The following is a 21142-nucleotide window of genomic DNA, read 5'->3' as shown; positions in this document are numbered from 1 at the left end:
TTTTTTTATTTTCCAGCACTTTCCCTTTATTACCAGTGTTTGTAATAAAGCACATATGGATTTCTTATTTTTCCTTGTTTATTGCAATCCCCAAACCTCCAAGCCTTTCTAGAAGTACTCATCTAAAAAAATTATTTATTGAAAATTAGTGAGTTACAATGGCAGTAATACCACTATTTCCTACTGCATGTGGAAATGTTGAGGATATCCCCCAAGAGCTAATAAAGAAAACCTGAACAGCACAAATATCACAGCACCTGAGTCAATAAAAATTTTTATACAACTTTTCAGATAAAACTCCACAAGTTCTTGCATCCCTAACCCCAGCCGTGAAACCTTCCACAACTGAATGAAGCATGACCACACTCAAGCATTTGCTTTGTAAACAGTGTTCTAATTTGTAGGATCTTAAGTGACCTATTTTTTCCTCAAGTAAGAAGTTAAAAGCTACTAATAGTTTGTCATTATTGCAGAGGAACTTGGGGTAGAATCTTCTAACAAAAGAACAGCTCTTCTGAAAATATAACATCAGGGAAACGCTTACTGTAGAGCAGCATCAACGTACATATGGTTATTCGGACCGATTCTTCCTGAAATGCCATTTCAGGAATCAGACTTCATGCAAGGATGTTTTCATTTACTAAGAAGAAAAGGTAAAGAATGGTACTGCACAGAGTATTAGTAAATGAAAATTCAAGACAATATGAATGGCGATAGTATGAAATAAACACTGTGCTCACAAAAAGAGACAAAAACAAAATAGAAAGTTTGTAGAAGACTAAAGATGAGGCAGTTAGTCTACTTCTAAGAAAACAAAAGACTTGAGAATAATAAAGACTCCATCACACAACTGCCATCCTCATTTCTGCCTGCATCATTCTTAGCTTTCTAAGCAAGGACAAAATTATTGACAGCATTAGTCACCAACTCTGTATCCTAAGTCACCAAGCAATGAAGTAATTACACCCTCCAAACCACAGTCACCGGGACTAAAAATTCAGAATCAAGAAAAATGTTTTTGTCCTACTTTCCTACTGTTGATTCTGGATATCAAAGCATGTAGGTGTAGAAAATATTTCTAGGTCAGAAATACTCAGAAAAGAATGATCATAAAATTAAAGCATTTTTTTTTCCTCTCTCTCTCTCTCTCTCTCTCTCTCCGCATGTATAGCTTACCAACAGGAATCTTTGTCTTCAAAAGAAGTTTATCAAATTCTGAAAACACCTCCAACTTCATAAGACACTGAGAAAGACCTCAAATCAGATCTGTATTAATTCTAATGCAGAAAGTTTTCTTCTGCAAATATCACAGAAGTCAAATGAATTTTTATGCTAAACGTAGTAAGCATTATCTCTTGGGAAGCTCCATCACTTCTGGTAATCACTGAGCCTTGCTATAAACATTATTCCTTGAAAGGCAAGGTTTTGGGGTTTTGTTTGTTTGCTTTTTAATATGGAGTAATTCAGTGAAAGAAATTTGGCTTTAAGAATTTTCCCAATAAGGCTCAAAGTTAAAAAGGACCATTTTCAAACAAACTTTATTTTCCGTCCGTCCTTCTTATTTTCACTTTTAGCAGGGTTTTACACACTTCTGTTTTAGGAGAAACACATCCAGTTCCAACCTAAATGAGATTACATGTCATCTGACAGAATGCTCACACCTATCTGCCTTTGAAGCAACTGCAACCAGAAGATATACCAATCTACATTAAAAAAAAAAAAAAAAAAATCTTCATCTGAGCATTTCTTCTTTTCCTATGAGTCATCTTCTTTAATAAAGGTATAATTGTCAAGCTAAAAGACCAATGGACACTCATCAGAAAAAAAAAAAACAGAGGGATAACCTCCTTGCATTACTGGCCTTCCTCAACTGATAATAATCAAGAATGTCCTTCCTTAGCAGGTAAATATCGCACGTGGAAGGAGAAAGTTTTATTTCTGGGGGTTCTGTAGCTATGTACATTTAAAATAACTACCTTTAAGATACTCTACCTCCAGGATCTTCATGTGTCCTTCCTTTAAGATACTCTAGCTCCAAGAGCTTCTTGTGTCCTTTTTTTCTTTAAATCATAAAATTCAACAAATCTTCAGATATCGCACGTAGCACTCATTGGTTGTGCAGAAAAAAGAGTCGTAGCGTTATCGCAGATTTTACTGGCAAGTCCAGCTTAAAACTATTCCCTCCTATTCTCTTTCTCTATAAAACAGACCGGAGGATTGACCCAGATTACAATGCAGTGTTACTTCTAACTTGGAGTGATGCCCTCATTCAGTACACTGCACAGCCCCACAGCCTTTTGTTCCAGCAGAGCAGAAGGGATTTTTGGAGCTTGAGTCTTGGGGAGAATGGAACAATGGGAGAAAAAAGGCTGAAGGTTTGTAGAAGGGCCTCTGCTGAAAGGACCACTCAAGCCTACTATCACTTAAGGCCTGGTTTCTAAATTCCTTCTGCTCAAGTAACACAGAATGTGGGCCTACACTGGCTCATTCATCCATTACACAGATTTCACTTAAATTAACAATCCCACTAGACACAAAACCAAGAAACTGTTTAAATTCTACATGATAGCACGTGCAGTTTGACCCTCTAGCTCTTTGCACATACACAGGTCTTTTATTTCAAATACTTCTCATTTATCACAGTCTCTTCAGGAAGCCCTACCAACAAATTCTGGTCAAATAACATCAGCCTCACAGCCCTCACCATAGATTGGGTGCCACCCTGAAGGGGTTTTAGGGGGTCATGGGGTAAAATGAAAGCCCAATGTCTGTAAAGATGGCCTTTGTTTCCAGCCCCTCCTCGGTGAAGAAATGAAGAGGAAACAGCCTAGACTCATGGAGCTCTCCTACCCCTGTAAACAAATTCCTTGCAAAGGAGCACAAGCTTACCAAATACTTACTAAAATAACTTTCTGTCCTGCAGTTTTCCATCCAAAACTGAACTGCAAAAATTCAAAGCAATACATTTTAAGTAGACTATCAAAATACTCTGATGTTATTTTTTCCTTATTTTTCTAGCTTTCTCAGCACTTTGTAAGGACATCTTCATGGGTGTGTTTGACATTATGTCTGTTGCAAAGTTTGGTAAACACTTAAAATATGTTGGTGCTTTCTTTCAAACCCACAATTAGTGTTCACTTTACCAAGGCCAGAATGCTTGGCACATCACTGTGCCAACTCAACTCAGACCAAATGCGCAATGCAGCTAACTCCATAGACGTGCTTTCCATCTCCACATTTTCCACTTCAGCAAATTAATGATCGGGAAAGATGGGATACACCCAAAACACAGAAAACCACTCATTCAGCAACTCAAAAATGGATATGCTGGCACTGAAACTTATAGTTGAACATGGAATGCATCCCCCCAAAAATCCTGGATTTCAGCTGCCTAACTATAGTAAATATTTAAAGGATGTCCCTAAGAGATGATTTTTAGTGAGAACAAACAGTAACTTGTTAGAAGTAAAACAAAGGCTGGCTTGATAGGGAATAGACAGCACTTCTACCCCTCTAGTGCATTTATCCCATTTCGTTCAGCATCTTCCAGAAAGGATGTCACTTCCACAGAGAATTGAATTGCTCTACATTTTAAGAACTCAAATGTTCCAGAGAAGCCTGACATATTTCAGAAGTTGATAGAAAAAAATTGAAAGAAAATAAAAATAAATTTCTGGTGACTTGGGATGCTAAAATACTTCACACTAAAAGACAGTAACAACTAGAAATCTAGAAAATTACTTCCAGTAGCAGCCAGGCCTTCTAAAGTCTCTTCTACTTAAAAAGACTTAGGAAAGAATAAGCATTTACCACCTTGATTTCCACTTCATATAAAACAGAAAGAAAACCTGCCTTGCCATTCAAATAAGAAGTGAGTTTTTTAAAAAATCTCTATTGTAGGAAAACAAACAAACAAACAAACAACACATGTTTGAAGTAAGACAATATGCCTAAATAAGTGTAACTACCTAGCTGAGTTTTACTTCAGCATTCATCTGGATGTTTGATGGTGCACACAAATATAAACTTTTAACATATACCATAAGCAATTAAGCATTCCTAGTAACAACAAAACCTTGAAGCTGAGATTAGTATTATTGCATGTAGAGTTTGTATTTTTTTTTCAGATGAAAATCAAAATATGGTGCTACAAATCTGTAAAAATAAAAGGCAAATTGATGTAGATTCCAAATAAAAGTAACGTATTACCTTGTATGACACTACAATTTGCAGAAAACTAGCACAAGTTAATATTTAACCTTGGCCTACAAGCAGGCATGATTTCATTATTTCAGATTAGTTATTTAAGGTACCAGGGGTAGTTATAAACCCAACAAACTCCCAAGGAAGTCCTGCACTTGTGAGAGCTACACTTAAGTACTTTGTATCTCATTGTGAACACCTGAGCATATACTTGGATGCAGTTACTTTCTACAACTAGTCTTGGAGCTGTCAGTGTCCTATGGCAACAGTGAATTTATCACAATAGGAAAAGCTAAGAAATACATTAAAGAAAATGCTGTTTTATTACAATTCTAAGCCACTGTTTAACTATCAAGTAAAATACTACATGATCTGTTCACAGAAATTGATCAGAAATTATTAATTATCAATGTTTCATGTTACGATTGACTTTATCACAAAAACATTATGATTTATTTAAACTATTTATTTAAAAAGCAGATTTTAAAAAAGAATATCCTTAAAACACTAGTGCTGATGTTATTTTCAGCTAGCTCCTTTTCCCCTTGGTTCATTAGGTATCAGGATACAGCTTCAAAACAATTTTTCAGTGCAATTCCGCTAATACCTAGATTTTCATCTCCTTCCCACTGTCAATTCATCACATAATCCCACAGTGCTAGAGCAGAAATGACATTCAAATTTAGAACTCCAAAACCTGAAACACATTTGAAGCAGCTTTGTTTAATAATGCTGAGGTTGCTTGCATTTGAGGTTTGGTCAGCGTATTTTAGGAAAGAAAAGTATCTTGCATGTGACATCAGAGCAGTCTGCACAACTACCACCACTGCATTCAGTATCACTCCCCCCAAAAACAATCTGAAAACAAATAAGTGTTTAACAACTGAAAAGAGCAAGAGGTTGCTCACTGTGTAAGCAAAAATACATTTTTTTAAAGCTATAAAAGCATTCAGAGAAAAGGAAAATTATCAAAGTACCATAGTGTATGGCTAATGTGAAAAATCTATCCTGAAAGAACTGGAGCACTAAAGAAAGAACAGCTTCTCTCATTGTCTGAAAGGAAAAAAAAAAAAAAGTTTATTACCTACTTTCTAGTTTAGTTTATTACCTACCTTTCTAGTTTATTACCTACTATTCAGCTCAAATCCTGATGTATATTTACTATTCACTACAATTCATTACATTCATTATCACTACCATTATCCATTGATTTTAATAGTATTTTCCTTCTGCTGCTCATATGTCCTTCTCTGTGCAACAGGCTCCCAAAAAGCATGTGGCTCCCACACCTAAACTTTCAGTACAATAGCATTAGTGGAATTCAGATGTGTATTCTTGTCCTTTCATTTGCTTTAACAGTTGCAAACATCCTACTAATAGTGCAATGGGCCACATTTCAAAGGCTGATCATGGAACATATACTCAAACCCCTTTTATGTTTTTAATCTTTGCACAACATTCCCTTTTAAACAGGCATTGTATTACAACAGTATTAATGATGAAATATGCCAACTGCCTCTGCCAAGTGCTGAAGGCGCATTTATAATTTGGAGTATAAAAATGGGAACCTCACTGGCAAAGCTGCAAATCAAACAACAAAGGACTGAGAATTCATAGGGACTTTTTTTGTGAAACATTCAATAATAATAAATATGCAGGCATAACAGTATGTTGTTTTGAACCAGAATGCTTCTTAATACTCTATCAGAACTTTACACCAACACCTATTTCATCTTGAGGACTAACTTTTTGAGGATGGAAATATCACATCTACCATAGGTACAAAATATAGCAGTCTACATACATAGTACATGGGGTATACTTCATCAGGTAAGAGAAGAGATAGTATCCCAACAGTTCACCCTCAAACACATTTTAAAAGCTAGATGCAAAATAAAACTGAATACAAAAGCCTTTCACATTAGGTCCTAAATGAAGAAACACCTTCTCAGAAATATACATTTGAAATGTTCAAGATTCAAGAAAACCACAAAGGAAAATATTCTGCTTAGACTTTTCCACAAGGCATCATCACAAAGAACTCTTCATCAGGTCAACAGTTCTTCAGCAAAACTAGCAGACTTCAAAATATCCCAGCAGAGCAATTCGCAGTTTAGCACCGTCCCGTATCAAAGCACTCTAGTTATCGCTCTTTAATGAAAAGCCACAATCCCAAAGGAAAGAAAATACAACTCAGTAACAAACCAAAGCTAGTAGCAATACATCTTTTGGACAAAAGCAAACAAATGAAAAACACACACAAAAAAAAACAACTACTAACACCAATCAGACAAATGAGAACAGGAAAAGAAGGAATGGTCAGTACAGACTCTGATTAAGGAGAATAAATGGACATATCAAAAGAGTTCATTCTGCCAGGTTAATAAACCAGCTTAAACAACTGTGAGTTATTCTACTGGTTTCTGCCTTTACAAAATAAATTTATTCAGCGTGTATTTAAAATTTCAGCCTCTTATAAGGCAATCTTTGCTCTACACACAAGAGCCACCACGGAATTCTGCAGAGATGACACACTAAAGAAAAGATGATGCGAGCCTTATGGAAAAAGCAATTATGGCCTCCAAATATGTTAGACACAAATGACATAACATTTTCCTTTGAACAAAATACATTATTTTCTTATATACCAATGTAAATATAAAGTATCACAATTTAAGTACCTACTTAGAAAAACGTTATCGCTTTGTTTTAAAGATAATTTGATCAAGTCCAAAAGAAAATGTTGGGGTGGAGGAAAGGAGGGGTGGGGAATCCACAGCAGAACACACAATAGTGTATGTTCAACTTTTTTTTTTTAATAGATTGAACCAATTTAACTAAGAAACAGAACCTGACCCTTAAATAAACCTATTCAACGATGGTCACGTTTCAGGAAGAGATTTCTAGTTTTGATGTTATAAATGATGGATCATTTACTCTAACATGTGCCAATGCGTAAGATTCAGCAAACAGATTTGGATATTCATGAATGTCCTCATTCATGTCTTTGATCAGACAGTACAAGGTTATTGACAATTCTCAACAACCACAAGATGGAGGCTAGTATGTTCTACCATGCTTACTGTCACGGCAAATACTTGTTACTAGCTTTAACTTTTTAATGGGAATTATCAGTCCAAGTAACTGTCCCTAATTCCAACAGGAATCTGGAGCTCAAATTGCTTACCTGTGGACATAATGCAGCTGATGAACAGAATCAATAGCTATCACCATTTCAGCCAAATAGAAACGAGCCATATCTTCAGGTAGTCTGTCCTCAAACTTGCTGAGCAACGTAAGCAGGTCTCCTCCAACATAGTAATCCATAACCAGGTACTATGGAGTGGGAATGATGAGAAAAATGGGAAGAAAAATATACTGAGTGAATTTAAGACTTAAAAACTAATTGAAACATTAAAAAGAATTTATTGCAAAAATTATCATGGGCATTACAAATGCTGAGATGCTAAGATGTTCTGAAAAGAGTAACTGTTTTAACCTCATTTAAATATTTAACGTACTTGAGTATTTTTCTTACTTATACATATTCAAACACAGTCAGCCTCATGACAAAACATTATCAGCTTTATCCACTGTCCCATCATCAAACACAGTTATATTTAGATACTCAAAATGCCCTTTTAAAAACAATATCCTTCAACTAAATGCAAAAGGCATAAAGGATTAAAGCACAGACCTATAATAACCTTTGTTAATTAGGGATCTCATTTAGGAAATAAAATATTTCAGGCTTTCCCTTCCCTTTAACTTACCATCTTCTTTTCCTATTATATAAATGATTTTGGAAAGTAAAATTTTTTAGACTACTCATAGATTAGAGCAAAAAGTGAGAGAATTCCAGTGGCTTATAGCATAATTCCAGATACTGTTGACACTGCACACAACACAGGATCTGCCAACATATGATGGAAGACGTCGCCTTCTCTAACTGATATCATAGAAGAAAACACTTTGATTTCTGCTTTATTAATGAAGCATATAATGAAGCATGTCTGCTACTGGATCAGATGCAAAGACTTGAAAGAGCTCACAATCTTTCTTTGTTTTACTGTATGCAGGAGTCACCTCCCTGTGCTGAGAAGAGCACGATGCTTGTGAGGTCCCAAGGAGCATCTGAGGGGGTTTCTGAGCCCCAACACTCTCAGGCTATGCCTCATGTGTTGTATTTGTGTAGGCGTGGGCCAGCAGGCACCCAGTCTTGCAAGAGGGCCCAGTGACAGCTGGGCAAAGACAACTGATGATACAGCCAGGTCAAAATGGCAGGAAGCCACATATAACCCATCCCTGAGGAGTGCCAGTGACCAGGGCCATGAGTACGGATAGGGTAGTGTGCGCAGCTTTTTGTGCAAGGAGAGTGCATTCTGTCACTGAGCGGCCTGATCCGCTCACCAGCAGGCATGGGCTGCAGCCCTGATGGCCTCCCCAGCTAATCGCAATGAATTAAACAATATTTTGTCAGGTGTGTGGCAGTGAGAAGGCACAGACATAATGACCGCCTGGCAGAAAGCCATGCCCTCCGTTTCTGTTCCTCCGGCACCTGGTAGGACTATTTTCTTTTAATAAAAAGCATATAGAGAAGTAGTAATACATTTGCACTAAAATGATGAAAAACAACATTACTGAGATTTTCAAAAATAAGCTGCAAGACTAGCTCCTATTAGCAGCCAGAAGATTCGTTAGAACATACAGAACAGAAGCCACTCGGTGCTTCATAAAAACAGGAAAACCTGCAAGATTACAAATTCTAGCAGGCTGCTGCTGAATATATCATATTTTCTTTGTAATACTGTTGATAGTAAGATCAAAATTACATGACACATGAGATCTTATTTACTGTCCATATTAATGAAGAATGAAATAGGTTGGGAGGTTTTTAAGGCAACAGTTAGGCTCATAAATGCAGAGCCCTGTTTCTATATAAACTCCATCAAAATCCATGGATCTCCAAAAGCATGTGAACTGACAGAACAGAAAGCAATATAGAGGCCAAAACAATTTACAATTCTCCAATGATTCCATGCAGAGCACTTCTTTTATTTTAATAAATAAAAAAATATGAATGCATGTTAGATTTTTAAGAAAACATTAGAACTTACTAATGATACAGATTCAAAAGCACAAAGCAATAAAAACAAAATAAACAAAATCTATCAATGTATAGTTGTTTACCTTTAGGGGCATAAATATTATCAGAACTTTAATAACACAAGGAAAACATATTCGGTGAGAAAGATTTCACAGAAAATCAACACATTTTCTCCTATTATCTTATTTCTGCAAGTCTGTCAAAATACTTGAAAAATAAGTAACACTGAATATTAAAGAGATACTTCCATCTACAGCTACAGCTTCCAAGTCTTACTTATTAAGACTTAGTGGCATTCTTCCATGTTGCAAGAACATTTGCTTTATTACAATCTTAGTGGTTTTAAATCTTCAAGAAGTAAAAACCAATCAAAATAAACTGTTAGTTCAAAAATTGGACAATTCCATATTTTAACTGTAAAGCTACAATCAATCATGTTAATCACATAAATAGAAAGTTTATGGCAGTAAACACACTTATTAATCCAATTAACTAGACGGGCATATTATAAAAGATGCAGATAGATCCAGGTTTATCAATAAATGCAGAAGCTTATCAATAAATGCAAAATTGTTTAGAAAACGAAGTTACATTCCCGAGATAGTCATAGCAAAAGTTTAAGTATCTGACCACCCTCCATCTTTCATTAGCTTATGCACAAAATTACAGGTGCTCACAAGTTTCAGAATACACAATTAATGAACTATGTTTGTCTCTCTTACCACAACTAAGAATCTCAATTTCTATTCATATATACATAAGAGCAACACTCACTAAATAGTTTTCATCCTGGAATGCATAATGTAACGTTGTGATCCACTGGTTATCTCCATTCACTAATACATCTCTCTCTTCTCGAAAACATGCTGTCTGAAGGGGAGAAAAAACATTATTATAGGCTTTAAATAAAATAAACAAATGCAAAACACATTTTGCAATCTGGCTATTTATTTTTTAACATAATAATTGGAAAACAAATTCAAATCTCTCTCTTAGTTAAAAAGTCATGTACTACAATCTTCAATCATGCCAAAATCTAAGAAAAATTAGGTATCAGAAGAGTCTACTTTCTTCAAATGTAAACAGTTGTACTTTTCTACTTTGTTAAGGAAAACTAACTTACAATTTTGTTCAGAACAGTGTCTAAAACATAGTGTAAAAGAAAGAATAATAATTGTATGGGCTCTATTTAGATGACTGACAGAGAAAAACACAGACCATAAACTTCCAGCACACTCTGCTACTTCACAAAGATGGTTCATCAGTTTGAACCATGCTCAATTTCTCTCTCACATCCTAGGAGACAGCTAAATCTGAAGTAAAATCAAGCCTTTTCACATTTCCAATTTCACTTCCAAAAACAATAGCCATATACCAGACCCCTGACACATCTATTGGTAGCTGTAGGATTTGGAAAGTGAAGAATGAAGAGTGAAATAGCATTTGAGATTGAGATATGCAGAAGAATACATTCAGTATAAACAAAGCAGAATATAACTCCCTCTCCTCTAATCAAATAAGCCGTAACAGGTCATATTTTGGTGAATACAGCGAACAACAACAAGTCAGACCAAGGAAAAAAATATGGCATACTTTAATCATAGCACAATGCATGAAATAAAGCAGTGAAATTTGTGTAAAAAAAAAAACAAACAAAAAAACAAAACAAAACAAACAAAAAAACTTGAAAAAATACTGTCAAGGGTTGTTAAACGAAAAATAGACTTGGGGGTGAAAAAAGACAGGAACATCTTCAAAGGGAAAAAAACTGTTTATACTTCAGTGTTTTTTTCCTTCCTTGTTTATTTCAGAAAGAGATACTATGAACTCTTGCTTTCACAAGGATAAACAAAATGACATGTAGATTCCCTACTTGTTTTTACATAACTCAAGTATTAATTACTACACAGTTTATATAATTCCTGTTGTTTTTGCCATGATTTAACGTAAGAACAGGAGGCTGTGCATTCCTTGAGCACTCTAAACACTCACCTCTGGACAACATGCCCAGAGCAGACAGCAAAAGGTATTGCCACAGTAGATCATAGTTGAGACAGTAACAGACAAGGAGTCTAAGTAAGACTATGTGGTATATGGGCTTTCCATTAATTCATGGCCAAAAAAAGATGGTATCAGTGGTTCCTGTAATTGCTATAACATAGTTCAATTGCATAAATTCATGCTGTGTTTTTTTTTTTTTATTTTATTTTTTGTGTTTTTTTTTTTTATTATTTTTTATTTTTCTGTGTTATACTGCTGTCAAATAGAAGTAAATTCTAGAGTAGATGCAATTGCATTAGTCTAAACATGGCTTACTTGTTCATATCAATACAACTGCACTAAGACATAGTGATTTAACATAACTAATAAATGGAGCTATTCTTAAAAGGAAAGTTGCATTTGTGCTCTCTCTTCAGAGCTCTGCTCAGAGCCACATGGTTAAGGACCTCCATCACAACTCCCAGGGCACTGGACAAAACAGCTCCTTCTCACAGAGGAAAGGAAGACAAACTCATTTTATTCTTCTGTGGACTCAGTCTCTGGGGTCTTATTCTTTTGGGAATATAACAAATTTGGCCTGACTGAAACCTTGATAAGTTGGGGGAAGACTGAACCAAAAGCCTTTTTTGCCTAATCCATTATCTCAACGTTACACTTCATCTTCCTTAGGCACAGTCTTTCTAAATTGTTGGCAGAGACCTCCAGAGGTCATCTGATCCAACTAAGCCACTATCCATCATATTTGAGAAGTTGTGGTGGTTTTACTCGGGTGGGCAGCCGAGCTCCACCACAACCACTCCCTCACTCCCCCTCCTCAAAGGCAAAGGGGGAGAAAAATATGATGCAAAGGGCTCAAGGGCTGAGATAAGTACAGGGACATCATTCAACAATTATCATAATGGCCAAAACAGACACAGAACAGGGAGATACTAAGATACATTGCCTATTACTAACAAACTAGAGAAGTGAGAAACAAAGAAAATAAACCAAAAACGCCTTCCCCCCCCCCCCCATCCACCCTCTTCTACCTCCTCCCCCCGAGCGGTGCAGGGGAAGAGGGGAATGGGAGTTGTGGTCAGTCTATAGCGCTTTGTCTCTCCTGCTCCTTCTCGGTCACTCTCGTCCCCTGTGCTGTGGGGTCCCTCCCACGGGAGGCCTGCCATCCTTCCCGAACTGAGCCTGTGGGGGCTGCCCACAGGCAGCAGCTCTTCAAGAACTGCTCCAGATATGGCTCCATACCACAGGAGCAAAGTAGTCCAGCACGGGTCCCCCACGGCTGGCAGCTCCCCCCAGACCCCTGCTCCTGTGTGGCTTCCTCTCCACGGGCTGCAGCTCCGGCCCGGGGCCTGCTCCTGTGGGGGCTCTCCATGGGCCACAGCCTCCTCCAGGCCACATCCACCTGCTCCACCGGGGGCTCCTCCACGGGCTGCAGCGTGGAGATCTGCTCCATGTGGGACCCATGGGCTGCAGGGGGACAGCCTGCTCCACCAGGGGCCTCTCCACAGGCCACAGGAAACTTCTGCTCCAGCGCCTGGAGCACCTCTCCCCCTCCTTCTTCACTGACCTTAGTGCCTGCAGGGCTGTTTCTCACTCCTCTCACTCTCCCAGCTGCTGAGTGTATGGCAGCATTTTTTTCCCTTTCTTAGATATGCTCTCAGAGAGGCGCAAACAACATTGCTTATTGGCTCAGCTCTGGTCAGCAGCGGGGCCCTTGCATTACATGGAGCAGCATCTAGATTCTTCTCACAGAAGCCACCCCTATGGGCCCCTGCTACCAAAACCTTGCCATATAAAACCACTGCAGAAGTCATGGAAATCTGCTGAAGTTCCCATGGACTAGAAGAAGGGAAACATAACCACCATTTTTAAAAGGGGAAAAAAGGAAGACCCGGAGAAGTACAGACCAGTCAGTCTCACCTCTGTGCCAAGCAAAATCGTGAAGCAGATGCTCCAGGAAACTCTGCTAAGGCACACGGCAAATAAGGGAAATATCTGTTGACAGCCAACATGGCTTCACTAAGGGCAGACTATGCCTGACAAATCTGGTGGCCTTGTACAATGGGGTTACAGCATCGGCAGATAGGGGAAGGACAACAAACATCATCTACCTGGACTTGTGCAAAGCACTTGACACTGATCCACATGATACCCTTTTCTCTAAATGGAAGAGATACGGATTTCACGGATGGACCACTCGGTAGATAAGGCTAGATGATCGCTTTCAAAGAGTTGTGGGTCGACAGCTCAATGTCCAAGTGGAGCTCCTCAGGAGTCGGTATTGGGACTGGCACTATTTACTATCTTTGTTGGTGACATGGACAGTGGGATCGAGTACACCTTCAGCAAGTTTGCTTATAACTCCAAGCTGTGTGGTGCAGTCCACACGCTGGAGGGAAAGGATGCCATCCAGACAGACCTTCACAGGCTGGAGAGGTGGGCCCATGCAAACATCATGAAGTTCAACAAAACCAAGTGCGAGGTCCTGCACCTGGGTCAGAGCGATCCCCAACACAAATACAAGCTGGGCAGAGAATGAATTGAAGGCAGCCCTGAGGCAGCCAAGATATTGCTTGCACTGTCCAAACTAAAGAAGAGATCATGGTCATACATGGTCAAACAACTTAGTTGCTTTTACTGAGTTTTAGTTTTAGGAGTCTACTTTAGGTGGTTTGTTTTCAGTATGCAAAGATTAAGAAGTTCAAATAAATTAAAGAGTTAGATACATGTTCCACTTAAAACAAATATACCAATCTTCATGTGCAAACTGCATTTTTTTAATGTTTTTTTCCACAGGAATCCACGGAAAGGTACTGTGGATTCAATGAAAGGTGAAATCATATAATACAAAGTAAACCCAAAGTAAACCCAAAGTAAAGCAGCACCAGCGAAAGAGTTTTCCATAACACAGAATGGACTTATTCTTTAGCAATGAACTTTCTGTCACAGATTTTTGCAAACAGGACATTTTTATGAAACATGCTCTCGAATTTCAAACTTTTATCTCTCTAATTTTTCAGTCAAAAAATTGAACCTCGACTAAATTCTAAATACTGACAAACTAATACACATGGTGAGTTAAAGCTCAATAATTTCCTTATACCACAGAAAATATACTTGCTAAAGACTACTGAAATAAATACACTATAAGGTTGCTTGTATAGTACATAATTCTTGGCCAAATACAGAAACGGTGTACTGTACAAAACATTCAACACTGCCTAAATCAAGTCACAATGCCACTTAACCCTTCCCATGAACTGCTTTAAGCTTATTTTGATATTAATCTTCATATTGCCAATAAGTACTGAAGCACCTCCTCAATCTGAATATACACAGAGTCTTCTCATGGAAAAAGAAGTAACAATTCACTAGAGTAAGAGGGTATGTGATTATATAAAAAAAAAGTTATCTTACTTCAGCTCTCTTCAGCATCTCCCACTTATTAAGTATCTTCATGGCAAAAACCTTATCTGCATTTTTCAGTTTTACTACTGCAACCTGGAAAAGATAAACAAAAGATAAGCCTAAACATTAAATGACATTGTTTTCTTTTTATGAAGCCTTGCATTTTTTTTTCTTCAGTGTTTTGGAAACAACTTTACTGTCCATGCATGATACCATACCATCACTATCCAGAAAGAGTAACATCACAACAGTACAGGATATTTATTCTGGAAAAGCTCCAAGTCTACTTTAAGCTTTCATTATGTATCGCACTTTCACTACGCATCGTTTTTCTAGGTGAGTAGATGAACAATGGTATTTTCTCACTATCACGTTTCTTGCTCTACCATCTGCATGAAGCTGTCACTGGCTGTATACTTGATATTCTTGGACTCATCCTTCCAGTATTACACAGTGATTTAAGTTACAGACACACCAAGAAGAGACAACAACTTTAGTAGTCAGTTTCTAAAACCAAGAAACAACTCATTCTAGGTTCTAGACACAAATTATTACTGTAGATTTGCTATGAGGTAATTTCTACTCTTTCAAAAAAATGCACTACACTTTCTTTGAATATATGGTAAAGTATTACTTCATATTTTTCCACTTGAAGTTTAATGAACCCTTTTATCATGCCTCTTGTCAGTGGCCGGGAAATGCTGAAATTCACATTTTCTAGAAAAGTAAACATAAGGAAACTCAAGCTCTACTCCCCTTCATTGTTTGTTAAACATGAGATACCATAGGCCCATCTAATAATGCATTAGCAAAGTGTACTGATATAGTCTTTCTGAGAATATTATAGTTTTGCTCATTTATATTAAAAGCTAAGATGGAATATTTTTATGAAAGGGGAAGGAAAGAATTTTACAAAAACATGTTTTCACAGTTCACGATTCCCTGGGTAAAGAAAGCTAAGTGTCTTAGTTAAAATGGCCATCAATCTGACACACTCAGAGCTGCTGATCAAAATGAGACCAGACCACTGTATTACCATACCACTTACGGAAAAGTTCAACTATCAATACAACACATTTTAATAACCATTCACCAACTAACCCATTCTGCCTCCTCCCTTTCAAAGAATCCCTGAGGCTTAAGGAGATACATTTATTTCTGTGTGCACTCAGTTACAAACCAGCATGCTGTCCCCCAGATTATCACCACCTTCATCGTGCAGGCCAAATACTAAGGCTGGTTCCTACGTTCCTTCTGCCTCTTTCATAATCAGTAAACCAGCCATGTGTGAAGACAATGATAACAGAAAATACAAGATCAGACAGTTTGAAGAACGCGTAATGCAAATATCTTTCAGCCATCTTCAAATGTGTCATCAGCTGCAGCAGCTTCGTACATATGGCAAAAGTACATGTTGAAGGATTGCAATAATCAGATGTCTAAACTTAAGCATATCTAAAAGTGTAGCTCTTACTTAGCTACAGATTCCCAGACAAAGCAGCTGTCGCTTCCCATTTGTGCAGCAATACATTATCAGCCCTGCTGTTGATACTGCCTGCCTTTGGGGTGAGGGGGAGGAATAAAAAAAGGGGAGAAGACAGAAAGGTGGTAGATCTACGTGTTTAACCCCATTTAAAAACTCAAATTTTTAGAGGTTACTTCATGCATAAAGACCGAGGCTAAAGTCCAGACCTTGGATCCCTCAAAGTACTTTAAAATTTGAAATAGAAAAAGATATTGTTTAGACTTTCACTTTCTTTCATAAATAACACCCACTATTCTGTGCATGGCATTCCAAGACCAAGCAACACAATTTTCCATAGACGGAAATCCTCTGGGGTAATACATAACCTACAACACAGGTTTGAAACTTGAGTCTCCTTTAATTCTTCCAGCTAAAAATCTAACAAGCTATATCTGTATTGGGGTTTTTCTACTCCAACTCCAGGGCTTCATTTGTTGCACTTAGCATGCTCAATAAAAGGCCATTTTTCTTTTGTTTGGTCTTTGTTTCCTTGGTTGTTGGGGTGGGTTCCCCCCCCAATCTCTTAATGACATACGCTAATTGCACAGCTGCCTAATTTTGCAGTCTCCTTTACAGCATTTACTTGGACACAGCTGAAAGAGATACAGCACTGCCTTTGGTTAACAGCTGGCTTTGTAATAATTGAGGGCTTGGTGCTTTCTGTGAATGTCTACCAGAACTGAAGAGCGACTAAAGAACAAAAATAGACTCATGTTTACCAGCTGCATTTACAGTCAGAAGCAGCCTTTTAGTCTATCAAAGGCATTCATGTTATTCCATATCCATCCATATTCCACATCACCCCTACTCCGCCCAACACACACAAGACCATAATGAACACAGCATCATTTTCCTGCAATCACAGCGTCTTTTTGCATGTCTCAGGGCTTTGTGGAAGTAAATTTTACAATGCTTATTGCAGCATTTGACTGTGAAACAAAAACCTGACACTTCAGCAACAAACAATCTGAGGCCGTTTCTAATTGTAACAAAAAATTCTGAAACATGAGTACAGCGCCAGGCAGCGTTTACATATACATACACACACACATCTCTATGCTATGCGTATGAATGCTCAAGTACACTGAGTGCTGTTTTTATGCTCACCCTTCCCCAGTGAAGTTGTCAAAACAGACGAAAGGATGATCATTCCCAAGTAGTTATCCTAAAGTGCCTTGCTACTGGAATTTATTAAAATTGGACACAAAATTTTCTTTGTTGTGGTGTTTTTTGTTTGTTTGTTGTTTCTTTAAAATTATATTTTCCTGTGAGCAGCTCAACAAAAATTACTGGTATGTGTTGATGTAAACATCTTGGTTGAGTCATTCTTTTTCCTCATTCTTCTAGCAGTTCTCTGTATTTCTCACAGGGGGAAAGATGAAAAAGATGGGAAAGAAAAGGGGGAAAAAAGGCCAACATCACTTTTTCAAAAGTAGCCAGCCTTCCAGAAACAAGCACCGAATTTCAAAGTAACACAGAGAAATAACAGCCTAATTTCTGTCAAATAACTAATGCAATCTGAGCACAACACTCCTTTAGCTTTTCCTATAAACTCTTAGCTATTACTATCAACCACTGGATTGCAGTGGGGGGGTTACTGTTCATAACCTGATGCCAAAATTTAGGAATGATTAGTTCTCAAAGCTATGAACATCATCATCTTCACAATATCAATAACAAACACAAACATTTGCTTGCACAACCAAGCAGTGAGCTTTTTTTTTTTTTTTTTTTTTTTTTTTAAGCAGCAATAGAATGAACTGAAAATTTCAATTTTTATTTGGAAAGTTAAATCAGCCACGATTTTATCCTCCAGTGATATACCAGTAAGAACTGTTGCCTACTGGAATCAACAGTGCTCCCTCACTTTTTATAGCAGCCTCCTTCAATTTCCAAGTTTAAAGTCTTTTTATTTAGGTTTGCCTGTTAAAGTTTTTCAAACCATGTGCCTGAAGCCAGCAAAATGAAAACACTTGATGCCCACATCATGAATTTCACTGGGATGATCCTCCTCCCAAGGAAAACATCTGTGTTTTCTAAAGGCATCACTCTTTCTCTTCATTTTAATCAAGTACATGTATGCACGGAGACGGAAGGGTAACATAATAAAACTGGTGAAAAGGAAGCATTCTCAGAGTGACACCAAGCAGGATAAGGACTTCAAGGGAAAAGGAAAACCAAGAACCTCTTACACTTATAAGCAATACTTGAAGTATTTTTTGTCTACATCAAACTTGCATAAAGAAAAAGGGAAGTATTAACTATGCAAATTAAAAAAAACTGAGGAGTGTAAAATCAAAATCAAAACAAGTGAGACTATGTTAATGAAAACTTGCACTAAAACTTCGTAGTCTATGGAATTTCAGAATTATGCTGCTTCAGGAGATGAAAATTAATCTTCCCAGAAACCAAGAGAAGCTTTGGTCTCATTTACAGTTTGCTGGAAAGAAACCATCTTCTGCTTAATCTGTCTCAGCAAACTACTATTATCTACTGAATAATAAGTATTTTGCAGCTTAATATCGTTATGGTGCTTGATGGCTAACGTAGCAGCAAAATTTGGCAGTCCTTTTTTAAACCTTGCTTATATACTTACTAGTTATTTGCAAAGAAAACTAGTTAATTTCATACAGAATTTGTTTTCCTAGATGAACGCCTAAGTAGGACTTTAAACTTGTATTTAAACTAGTCAGTAGACTTAATGTATATGCTTGCAAATATTTTAAAAGTCCTACTTTAAGAACGTATAAAATCAAATATTTTCATTGAAAGAATTGAAGTTTTCCCCTTACTGAAGATTTGGATGATTAAGTGGGCATGCTGTCTTTCTCAGGTAGGGCATTACACAGAAACGCTGTTCCTAAAAGAGAACTACCATGTTGTGCAGACTGCCCCAGAAGAAGATGGGGAAAGTTACGCTCTCACTGTCCATGGTATGATTCATTGCAAAGAAGCTTCCTTACAAAGCACTACAGGGGTGGGTGGGTGTGGGAATTAGCTGCTGTAGAGTTTGATGCTGATTCAGCAGACTAAAATGACCTCTTCTAAAAAGTGTAATATGAGGTAGGTTTCATGCATGATTCTTCTGACAAGAAAGTACTTACACAGTGGTTTTTCTTACATCCTATATGATTTGTGCATGAACTGAGCTGCAACTACTATGGCAACACTGAGAAAGTCAGTGATTTATGCAGAAACATTTGCATCAAGATGGTGAATGCAGCATTTTCTTTGTGGCAAAGGTTAAGACTGAAGATCAACTATCCATGAGTGGATACTACATTACAGTAAAAATCCTGTTCCTTGAGTACTACCTACAGAACTTCATTCTTCCATAATCAGACTAGTAAAGCCTATTTTTTCACATTAAGCAAATATGTAAGCAAACCTGAAAACTCTTCCTCATCTGCCATCAAAGCCCCCAGAGATGCTCTTATATCAATGAAAACATAACAGTCTGAAAAACATTTCCCGTTCCAAAAGAAATGAAGACATTGCTCAGAATCTTTTCCTTGTACTTTCAATTTCAGCTCTCAGATTTTTTTTTTTGAGGCAATAAGGAATAACTTCTGCAGAAGCTTTCCATATTATTATTCCCATTTGTAGCACATTTAGCCATCAAAAAATTGTACGCATTGTTACACATTATGTTGCTCCTTCTGTATAAATAGTGACTTAAGTGAAGAACCAAGCACATTCTTAATATAACTTAAGAAGCGGGGCAGAAAGCTAGGATTTATTCATTAAAGTTTCCTCAGCCTGTATATTCTGACATCCCTAGTGACCATAAAACTTCGTGGTGAACAGCCTTGCTTGAAACTTGAAATAAAAGATGGTTTAATCAGAAGCAGCAAAAAAAAAAATTATAGTTTCACAGTAGTAGGTGAAAACTAAAACAGAAACTAACATTTGGTAAAATCCTTACAAGAAATATAGGGAAAAAATCAAAAATTAATTTTAGGAAACAAAGCAACATGAATGGAGATACTTCTCTGTGTTCCTAGTATGTCAGTATGAGTATCTGGCAATTTAAGTTATTGAAAACTACTTTCAGACAATTCAGTTATTAGGATGATTGGAAAAGACTAGATCTTCACACCATCAGTAACTCAGTAGTCTCTATCTGCTGACTCAAAGAACTATAGTTGAGGAAATGACTTACCAGATGGCTGAAATACGGTCTTTTAGCCCATGTGAACTTGCCTTCTCTCAAAAGTTAAGTGATTAAAAAGAGCTGTAAAGGGCTGCCAGAGAAGGTATAAAACAAAATATACTTGCATCGAGTATTAGGTTGGCCTAAAATATCCCTTATGCCTGAATTATGTAAAACTTACACATTAGTATGTGGCTATTAACTGTCTCTCCTCAGTGAGGCAGATCAGCAAGTGTATTCAAATCCTTTCTTTTGCCTTTTTCACACACATACCTCACCGAAGGCTCCTCGACCAATCACCTTCAGGATTTCAAAGTCTTCTTTATGTAGTCTCATCTGTTTCACTTTAGATGTAAACGGTTTTGCTGAAACAAGGAAAATATCAACCATTAAAAAACAAACAAAAAACAATGAAACATAAAATAGGTGTAATTAGAGTCCTGAAAACAACAGACCATACTGTTTATACACCTATACTCTGTAATGTAATGTAACACAGTTTAAAGCTGGAAATAATAGCCAGTAGAACTAAGATGAAACTGCTGTGAGAAAAAAATGGCTTTTGTCTTTAAAGAAAATGAATAGGAAAAAAACAAACAGTCCAGTCCAACGATACAGTCTTTTGAGATCACAGACATCCACTGCATTTGTATTTTATGTGATCTGTAATCACAAAAGGAAAGGATAATATAATGAGGAGTTCACTTTGGACCTTTGGACAACATTAATTTCTCTGCTAAACAGCTAA

The 21142-nt window shown here is 37.2% G+C and overlaps 1 protein-coding gene across 8 annotated transcripts in view; it reads right to left on the bottom strand.

Moving 5' to 3' along the window:
- The window catches only part of CDC42BPA (CDC42 binding protein kinase alpha), a 117966-nt gene extending 97167 nt beyond the window's left edge, over window positions 1-20799 (bottom strand). For all 8 annotated transcript variants that reach the window (XM_035322090.1, XM_035322095.1, XM_035322091.1 and 5 more), the window contains exons 1-4: window positions 20668-20799; window positions 14726-14809; window positions 10085-10180; window positions 7391-7539 (exon numbers count right to left, since the gene is read on the bottom strand). In XM_035322090.1, coding sequence (XP_035177981.1) covers window positions 7391-7539; window positions 10085-10180; window positions 14726-14809; window positions 20668-20784 — 446 coding nt within the window. In that variant the 5' untranslated portion in view covers window positions 20785-20799. The remainder of the gene's footprint in view (window positions 1-7390; window positions 7540-10084; window positions 10181-14725; window positions 14810-20667) is intronic.
- Window positions 20800-21142: the final 343 nt, after the last annotated feature.

Source organism: Oxyura jamaicensis, chromosome 3 (genome assembly GCF_011077185.1).
Source record: "Oxyura jamaicensis isolate SHBP4307 breed ruddy duck chromosome 3, BPBGC_Ojam_1.0, whole genome shotgun sequence".
Taxonomy (NCBI): Eukaryota; Metazoa; Chordata; class Aves; order Anseriformes; family Anatidae; genus Oxyura; species Oxyura jamaicensis.
The sequence above is the reverse complement of the archived record's forward strand: the minus strand, read 5'-3'. Positions and strand labels throughout refer to the sequence as shown.